The sequence below is a fragment of the Scardinius erythrophthalmus genome, assembly GCF_964197995.2.
Source record: "Scardinius erythrophthalmus genome assembly, chromosome: 25".
NCBI lineage: Eukaryota > Metazoa > Chordata > Actinopteri > Cypriniformes > Leuciscidae > Scardinius > Scardinius erythrophthalmus.
Window position 1 is genome coordinate 4,126,731 of NC_138245.1, and position 10,570 is coordinate 4,137,300.

Sequence of the window (10,570 nt, forward strand, 5' to 3'; positions counted from 1 at the left end):
TCTTTGACCCCCCTAGAGATACCAATCTCCACCAACAAAAAAATGTGGGAAACACATTAGGCTATGATGATGTACCCTTGATGGTCATAGAAGAAGTGAAGGAGCAGTACCCCCCAATTATGGTGGGGTAATTCGCACTCTGATGGGACGGGTAGGTCCACGGAGGCTTTCATGTAGTTCCGCCATCTTGAAAAACTATAATAGCAGAGAGGGACAAAAAGTACTAGGCCAACGCGTTTCCACAACGCGTTTTCGTTCAGAACCAGCGTCACGTGACTGAAGCCAGCAGAAGCGGAGGCGCAGAGCAGTGAGAGGCGCTTATTGTCACTGCCCTGGCAAGTTTAAAAGGATGCACATTTCACGGTTATTTATACACCGTTCATTCATACATATGCTGAGTCACAGGATAAGTCCTCGTCATCGAAAAAGTCCAAAATAGACCATAAAAGGAAATGTGACTGGAGATTACAAAAACAAGGGTTAATGTCGGGATAGCTAATGCAGGAGAAAGCTTTCAAAAGAGACCCTGAAGTTGCCTGCTTTCTTCTTTTAGACAGGTAAGTCAATGTTACGGTCTTAATTACAAGCTTTTTTTTCATTGCTTGGTTGTGTACTTTATTATATAGACAGTAGAACATTTATAGTTAAAAGTTAAACAGGCTCTTTGATGAATAGCAGCTATTGAGTAAAGTAAAGTTAGAGAAGGCTCTGATGATGATGATATCTAACAATGCACGTACAGATGTTGCAGGCAGCAGAACGTTCTCCATGGCGTCTCCAGACTCTGTCACGTCTGTCACATGTGATCAGTGTGAACCTGCTTTCATCGGTGAAGAGCACAGGGCGCCAGTGGCGAATTTGCCAATCTTGGTGTTCTCTGGCAAATGCCAAACGTCCTGCACGGTGTTGGGCTGTAAGCACAATCCCCACCTGTGGATGTCGGGCCCTCATACCACCCTCATGGAGTCTGTTTCTGACCGTTTGAGCAGACAAATGCACATTTGTGGCCTGCTGGAGGTAATTTTGCAGGGCTCTGGCATTGCTCCTCCTGCTCCTCCTTGCACAAAGGCAGAGGTAGCGGTCCTGCTGCTGGGTTGTTGCCCTCACACGGCCTCCTCCACGTCTCCTGATGTACTGGCCTGTCTCCTGGTAGCGCCTCCATGCTCTGGACACTACGCTGACAGACACAGCAAACCTTCTTGCCACAGCTCGCATTGATCTGCCATCCTGGATGAGCTGCACTACCTGAGCCACTTGTGTGGGTTGTAGACTCCGTCTCATGCTAGCACTAGAGTGAAAGCACTGCCAGCATTCAAAAGTGACCAAAACATCAGCCAGGAAGCATAGGAACTGAGAAGTGGTCTGTGGTCACCACCTGCAGAACCACTCCTTTATTGGGGGTGTCTTGCTAATTGCCTATAATTTCAACCTGTTGTCTATTCCATTTGCACAACAGCATGTGAAATTGATTGTCAATCAGTGTTGCTTCCTAAGTGGACAGTTTGATTTCACAGAAGTGTGATTGACTTGGAGTTGCATTGTGTTGTTTAAGTGTTCCATTTATTTTTTTGAGCAGTGTATATATATATATATAGACCGATTTGTGTCTCGGACACCACGGGACACCACGGAGCAAGCCGCAGGAAGTCGACCCTGCCCATCCAGGCCGCTGCCAAACCAGAAGGCAAGCGCAGGTGCAAAAGTCCCTGAGACGGGCGACCCAGAGGTGGATCGGACTGCTCTTCTGGAGGTGGCAAAGGCACTGCTCTTTCCCCCGGTGGAGGGCAGGGTGAAGAATCTTTTGTTTCCTTTTGTTTCTTTTCCGCCCACATGGGAAACCTATTCGGGCCCAGTGCAGGGCCAGTTGCTGGTTATTAATTGGATGAAACTCAGGCCAGAATTAGCCTGTTTGTGGTCCTAGTCTTTAATCCAGATCTGGCATGGACCACTACAGGGCAGTCATCTTTGCGGTATGTGGGCCGAGATAAATGGGGTGTTGTTTGGACAGGAACTGGGCCAGATAAAATTTACTATGTGGATATGGTTTAGATAGAGGCCTAGTAAAGCTAAAATAAAAAAGCTTCAGGTGGGATTTAATGATGCTTTAAGAATTTTGTGTAAGCTCCCAAGGTGGGCAAGTGCAAGTCAAATGTTCATATTTAGTGGCTTTGTGAATAAAACTTTAGTGCATGCGGTGTTAAGAAATTATATATATAATTTCATGTGTCGATTAGGTGATTCAAGAAATACAAACATAATGGTCTTAAATTATCCTACATTAAGTGATACAAGGTATTCCTCCTGGTTCTGGAAGCACTGGAATTCAAGTTTGTATGCGTTTAAAATAATGATTGCTCCATTTAATAAATGTATGTTGTATTTTATTCTTTTCATTTTATTTTATTTTGTGATATGGACCTAAGGGTCCGAAATAAAGAATGAATAGAATAGAAGATATAGATCACATATGAGATGACGCACCGGCTCACATAGAGACCTTTCAGTTAAAAACAAACTGTAAAAAATACACACACATAAACACAAACACACACACAGCTCTGACATAGATTCCCTGCAGATGAGGGACTGATAGAAGTGGTTTACAGGATCTCTTAGAGGCCACGTCTTCAATGCGTCATTGTTTCTGGCTGGTTAAAAGCAGAGTCGAGGATAAAGGATTTACAGAAGACACTGGTAAGAAACACGTTTCAGTCTACAACCTACAATGAAGCAAACAGACGGCAAACACGTTTGGGTAAGTGTGTGAGAACTGTTTTATGTGCGAACTAAAAATTTTAACTACTGTGAAAAAGTCTTTGGTTGGTTTAAACTATATGATAGTAAAGTAAACATTACCAAGCATGTAAAATATAATCTTTTCACTGAATGACTGAAAGGGATTTTGTTCGTTTTCTACATTCTTCAAAAATAGTTTTTGGTTTCCATTTTCTTGTCTTGAACTGTTTCTTATCCCTGATTTAGACATATGTAATTTGAGAGTTATATATTGAAACAGTACTCTCATAACTCCAGGCAATATTTGTTGGGGCACTCAGTACTCTATGTGTCGAAACATGCCCAGAGAACCACTTCCAACTTCCAGATTTGCAGTGCTGCTTTAACTGCCCAGAAGGTGAGCTCCACTGACTAAATAATAATACATCTGAATATATTGCAGTGACCACTGTTAATCACTAAATAATCATCCAGTGCAAATCTACAGGTTGGTATGTTGTGAAGAACTGCTCCGAAGGACCCGGAGTCTACATTGGTGTGGATTGTAGTAAATGCCGCAGCTGTGAAGGTATGTAAAAACTGTTTCACCGCTGTTTACATGACAGAGTTTATAGACTAGATGCCTTTGCAGACCAGACTGGGCTGTTCATTTCAGTTCTGCTCTGAGAATACAATCCTTTTTCTCAACCTATAGAAACTGGACAGATAACTGTTTCCAACTGCATGCAGTTCGCAGACACACAGTGTGCCATGGGTGAGAATAATACTTCATTTCTTAAATTTTTCATATACTTCTTGCAGCTTCAATAATTTATGTTTTTGTAACATCTTTTGAAAATTTTCTTTAGTACATATTGGGAGGCAAATTTATGGAGCCCCTAGAGGAAACATGTTTAAACAAGAACTTTGGCGTTTACAGTACTAGCAAAAAGTTTGCATTCGGTCACAAAAGCACTGAAATATAGATTTTCCTCCTTGAATCATAACATCTCCATCACTAGTTTTAAGGAAAACTTTTACAAGAAAAAAAAATTCTCAGGGGACCAAAAGTATTGATATAATTTGTATTTGTAAACCCATCTGTATGCTTGAGCTTTTATTCCAAGTTCAAATTTTCCTGCCTATGTATCTGACATTGTTCTTTTCCTTTTCATATACTTTCCCTTTTACCTGCTGCTTGTCATTTATTTTAGTTTATCTTTTATTTCTCTTAGTTCCTACTGCAGACCCCTCTGTTCATACACATCCAACACAGTTAGAAGGTGAGTCATATTTCATATAATCCATCATCAGATATAGTTTTTCCTTCCTTGCCACAGTTGCCTGTGGCTAAGAGGACTGAAGATGAAAGTAATATTGCATTATTTTATACTATATTGCTTAGGGGTGGGCAATATGACCAAAACCATAAAACCTGATATGCATAATTTTATTCATGACAGTGATAAACATCACCCTTCACCACCCAGGCTCAGGTAGAGAAACAGATTAGTTACATTTGGGAAGGTTGAGTATGCTCTCTTGGAGCCAAAGCACTACCCGGGCTGGCGTCTGTGACTTTCGAAGCCGTAGACCTTACAGTAGGCCTCCTCGATAGTCCGATAGCATAAGTTTGTATTCCCCTTGCTTTAAAGGGTCGATAGCACTTCTGCTGAGCATACCTGCCAACCTTGAAATAATTTTTTGCGTACCGACGGGAGTGGGGGGGTGGGGGTTGGGACACGACGACAGCGACACACATGCATTATATTGCTTTGCAATATAGCTGGTCAACTAGTCTAAAATTAAGAAACCCCTAGAAAACAGTAAAAAAAAAAATAAGCTACTTAATATACAGTATTATTCCAATATCCATATATGATAATAAATCCCACAGGCAAAAGGGCTTCTATTTGTGACGTGCTGTCTTTGCATTTGAACATTGCACATTTTAAACAGGACACGTATTAGCTGAATAAATGTTAGCCAATACAAACATATTTATAGAAAACAGTTGACAATGACCTGACAGGAGTCCAATAATAGCATAACGAATCACTTATTCTAAAATGAATATCAAGTATAAGTTAGACGAATCCGACATATAGCCTAATGAGGGCTGTGTTAACAGTAAACCGTCCGTCATTTAACGAATTAACGAAAACACGGATGGATAATACAAAATGCTTTGACATTTTGACAGAAAAAAAACAAGCAAGAACAAATTTAAACTTAGCCCGTCAATTTTCATTTTACAATGATCTCTCTCTGTGCGCGCGCATCCGAGTTTGTAAGAGAGAGCTCGCGCAGCACTGATACAACGGTACTTTTTCATCCATAAGTAACTAACGCGCTAGTTTTCATACAAAGTAAATATGTAACATAATTAGGTACTTTAGTTATTATTAACACAATAACATAATACATGAAGGCTACGTTTCTCAGCACTGAGAATGAATAAATAAACGCCTGTTTCTCCAGACTCGTGCTTTTCGGTAATCCACAAATGGTAAATAAATGGTAAATGGACTGCATTTATATAGCGCTTTCACAGACCCAATGGCCACCAAAGCGCTTTACAATATTGCCTCACATTCACCCATTCACTCACTCATTCATACACCGACGGCGGTGTCAGCCATGCAAGGCGATCCAGCTCGTCGGGAGCAGCTGGGGTTAGGTGTCTTGCTCAAGGACACCTCGACACTTGGTCAGGTGGAACCGAGGATTGAACCACCAACCTTCCGGTTTGTAGACAATCCACATGAACCACTGAGCCACTGCCGCCCTTCACAAATGTCACAAATCACATCACTTTCATAATCACTAAACCATAGCTATTTCAAATTTATTAAGATTTATTGTTCAGCATTACTTGAGCATTTTATAATTTGCATGGCTGAATGATGTCTTCCTCTTTTCTGAGTGACCATGAATAACGGAGTATTTTAAGATAATCCATGCGATCCGTGTGATCATCGAATCTATAGATTAAGTTAACTCAATACAATATTTAAACTTTCCACATCCACCCCAGGCCGTTTACCTTCAGGAGTCAGAATACAGTGACTACTGTACGGTCCTCACTTATAACATCATTTAGATGGTGGGCCGCGGTAGTAGAAGTTGGATCGAGTGGGATTCTTTATTGGTGTCGATTTTCAGTCTCTTTTTAATGATAGGCCTTACGCATCTGTCAATCATCCCCGCTTGCTATTTGGGGAATGAACCCAGCGCTATGATTGGTCGAACTCTTCTTTTGCTGTTGCTTGATTTGAGGACTGCGCATGCACAGAGGCGTCACCAGGTTTTTGCCTGGTTTAGAGTGACAAATCATACCAGCGTACTTTGAAGTCAAAATGCATATCCGCTACGCAAAATGCGTACAGGTTGGCAGGTCTGGCTGAGTTCTGCCAGTTGGCAATGTTAAATAAGTATAACAAGGCCCACAGAAATAAGTATAACAAGGCCCAGGTCTGTGAGAGTACCTGGCTTCTGTGGCTAGCTCTGCTAACAGTCCCGCAAACAAATAGTTAGGCCAACATGCCCCTTGAAGGTGGCTCCCCAAAGAGTGGATGCATAGCATTGCAAAGGCATTAAGTATCACGTTGCAGGCCCCCATGGAGCCTCCCTGTTTCTAGCCCAGAGCCTGATCAATCGACCGTTCGCAAAGACCCACCCCCCTTAGTTACTGTCGCTATGTCCAACAAGCTACGCCGTTCTCACGCCACACCATGTTCTCACGCAGTGAAAAATACATCGCGGAGCAGAGAGGAGACTGACAACACGCTGACAGACAGGACAGACCAGGTTACTTTTCGGTTACGTTTGATATTAAACATATTAAACAAAGTCTCACCTTTCAAATTTGGTAATTTTTTAAAAGAAATTTAAACAATAAATACCGTTTTGTGGCTCTTTAATGTGCCGTGACAGATCGCTGTAGAGCATCAGTTAAAGCTGCTCATGAACCGATCATCTCTTCCTTCTAGTTAATTTATAGCCTCAAATAAACATGAACAAACATAAGAAAGAATGTTGTTTTAACCGCGGAAAGATGTCAGTACACTCCGTTTTTCAAGTTCAAATCCTCCTATGTTAATCTACTAACTCTCCTGACTGCTTTGTCAGACAAAATGGCGGATGGCGAAGTATGATTGGTCAGATCACCTGTCAATCAAGCTCCCTGTGAAGGGTCAATTCCTATCAGGTTTGAGCATATTGTTCTAGAATCTATCTGAGGATCGTTCAGTATGAATACTTAGCTCCCCTAAGTTTGGTCGGAAGTAGGGCTGCAACAAACGATTATTTTGGTAATCGATTAATCTAACGATTATTAGACCGATTAATCGACTAATCATCGATTATTTTGTCGACTAATCAGTAAGTTTGGAACGATTATTCAGCCTTTTCAATTAGTTAAAACACTGAGTTATACATATTCTAACTATAATATAAAAAAAGAAAATCACTTCAGCTTTTAAAATGGTTGTTTTAATGAACTTTGAGCAACTAAACAGGTCATTCTCTTTAAGTTTTCAGATTTCTGTCCAACTCAAATCACACACAAATGCTCTCTAAGCATTGGTTAAATATTCTGTTCTCTTTCAATAGAAAAAAAAATAAACAAAAAAAAAGTATCAGCTGCATTACAGACAAACTTAATCTGCAAACAATTATTATAAGAATACAATTTAAAAAAATTAAATTGACATGACAATTGAGCTGAGCGAGACATTCTCATTCACCTTTTAATTTACTGTATAAAAAATTAACTGACATGATATTCTTCATAACATCTCCTTTTGTAAGTCTTCATGAATATGGAACAAAATACAGGCAAGTGATGACACTTTAATAACGTTACCTTATAAGTTACAATAAAAAAACAGCCCTGACTCCTTAGCTCGATCAAGCTTTATTCCATGCAATAATAAATCATCACATTACTGTAATTATATTATTATTGTTAATATTATTGCTATTATTAGTAGTATTGCACACGACAGTATTCTTGGTTTGAAGTTTTGTGAAACTTTCACACACTGCTAGTTCGGATTCGTTTGCACTCCGTCATAATTCGCGCTGTGTTTTCTTCTACCGCAATAGCATTTGTAACGGCTGCATTACACTCTAGCAGTACAGCGCAGTAGCGGTCAAATCGCGATATTTCAGGCCCTTACATTAGGTCACGTGAGATCAAACGACTACTCGACAACAAAGATATTTGACGACAATTTTTTATTGTCGACGTTGTCGACAATGTCGACTAATCGTTTCAGCCCTAGTCGGAAGGTCGAAGGACTCTCACGAGGCCTCCCTGTTAGATCAGCCCTAGAGCTGGAGGTGCCCCCCCTATTAGGGTCCCTTTCAGAGACTGGATGGGAATTCTTTTGGACCCCCTGGCCATATTCCCTTAAAGGAACCCCTTCCATGCAAGCTGTTGGTTCCAAGCCTTTGAGGGGCCTTGGTAGGCCTTCATTGTATCGGAGGCCTCTTTGAGGCTTATACTGTAGCTTGGGTAGTGGCCGTAGGGAATACTGTCACTGTATGTGACCCGAAGGGTGAGTGTTTTGGCATTTCAATTTAATTTGACATTTTGGTCACAGATTTTGTAATCTGACATTTTGTTCCTTTGTATAACAACTTTTCCATTGTTATACAATGGAAAAGTATAGTTGTTTTCGCGAATCCGTGTGAACTGGGATCGTTTTGACAATGTTGTCGTCTGTATGTGAAACTTTTAAACATCGTAAAGAAAAAACATGCTTTTTTGTACACTGTTGTCATACAAATGTACCCTCAGATACCCCTCAATAAACCCATGCAGACACACACATATACATATATATATATATATATATATATATATATATATATATATATATATATATATATATATATATATATATATATATATATATATATATATATATATAAATTTACATGAATATATGCTGATTGCTTTGCCCCATTTTCCCCCTAGGACAACTGCCACAGATAACCTTGTGAGTTTATCTCCTTTTTTAATGTCTTTGCTTTGTGAAATCTTAACTAATGGTAAAAGTTTCATTTATAATAAAATATTGAACCAATCCTCAGGTATGGCTGCTCATTTGTGGTAGTTGCTGTCTTCATGCTGGCTGTGATCGTGGCAATCTGCTTTATCAGAATCAGTAAATCTGGTGAATCTGATGAAAGCTCTGCAGGTAAACAACCAATCTGCTCTTCATCTTTTGTCATTCTGTGTACTGACACAAACACTAATGAAACCTTGACCGGATGTGTGTTGATTGTGTTTTTCAGAAGAACCATTAAAAGACACAGAGACAGTCTAAAGAAAATCTTAACTCAGAAAAAGTCCAACATCATGTGAATTATCATTAGGATTCAATGAAATTAGAAATAATGCAATACAAAAAGGTCTATATTTTCTATTAAAGTTCAAAATTTTTTTTTTTTTTTTGAAAGTCTTAATTTTTTAAGAGTCAGTAAACATACCTCCCCTGTGACAGGAGATCATAATGTGATTTGAGTTTACTCTATAGAGGCACTGAAAGTGCTGTGAATGTGTACTGTAGGTATGTGAACATCTGTTTATTTAGAAATGTATCTATAGTCAGATATATCTACTTTATTTTATAATGATGCTGTGTATCATTTTTATTTTATTTTTTGTTTTAAAAAAATGATTTCTAAATTCATTAAGTATCTTTTTTGTATCAGATATTTGTAATTTGACAATTTATTTGTCCAAATAAATATAGTTCTATTTTTTCCTCAGTGGAATTGGCACACTTTGTATTACGCGTCTTTAACTACTATGTACTAACATAAAAAAAAAAACTAATAATAATAATAATTGTTTGGTACAACTTATTGTGTTGATGTTGTATTGCAAAACACTTGTGCTGCTATTGAGGGTTGATACGGGTGGGTTAGGACAGGTTTGGGCTGGTTTAATGGTGGGTCAGGGGTAAGAAGGTTCAACAGTGTCGTTATAGATGGGATTACAAATTACATGGAGGCATTTATAAATAAAGTAGTTTTTTTTAAGTACAATATAAAAACATGAATGTAAACAATGTAAACACTTGCAATCTGTTTGCAAATGAGTTAGGCTAATAATTTATAGTGATGTAACAGTGCAAAAGGAACTGTAATTTTGGAGTTTTGTTTCTTAGATCAGTTCATGAATCTCTCTGCTAATGAGTTAATGATTTGAATCAGGTGTGTTAAATAAGAGTCCTCAAGAGCAGAATCGAAAACCACTGGTTTATTGACTGACTCCAAACCTAACCATTTCCCATAAGCCCGAAAAATATCTAAACGAGTGAATAATTGTAAATTTTTAATTATTCATTTCATTGATTCAGTCAATTAATTAATCCACTCAGCATTTTCACTGGCCATAGTTTTGACATCGATACCATGGGGAAAAACTGCCAGATAAATATTTTTAATATAAACTTATGATTTGGCAGCAGGTATATTAGGCTGCTGTCACGTTAAGACCTGATGCACGGATACATTATACTGTTACACATGCATTTTCTTTCTCAACTATTTACGTTCACTTAAAACAAAACTGACTGTGTTTATATGAATACTTGCAAAGTCAAAAAAGACATTAACAATTTTGTGTGTGTATTTGACTGTTTAAGTGCAATAAGCAGCAAAAAAGGACTCAATTTAGTACTGAGAGGCAGGTTTATGTGCCACTCTTTGGCTGTGATCGCAAAATCTGCACACAATCCCATGCCGAAATTGTGAGTGGGGGATGCAGGTTTGTATGTCAACTCGCTGTCGAAGAAATGAGAGAGCTAGAAAGCACAGCTGGTATTATGTATCTATT

General features: G+C 38.9%; 1 protein-coding gene across 1 annotated transcript; it reads left to right on the forward strand.

The window, feature by feature from the left end:
• Window positions 1-768: 768 nt before the first annotated feature.
• Window positions 769-9,156, forward strand: LOC308685336 (uncharacterized protein; the record flags this gene model as incomplete). Its single annotated transcript, XM_081357033.1, has 8 exons — window positions 769-1,017; window positions 3,034-3,133; window positions 3,224-3,304; window positions 3,431-3,490; window positions 3,951-3,998; window positions 8,702-8,723; window positions 8,818-8,924; window positions 9,022-9,156. The coding sequence occupies 8 exons, from the start codon at window positions 769-771 to the stop codon at window positions 9,051-9,053; spliced, it is 699 nt and encodes a 232-aa protein (XP_081213159.1). The 3' UTR covers window positions 9,054-9,156.
• Window positions 9,157-10,570: the final 1,414 nt, after the last annotated feature.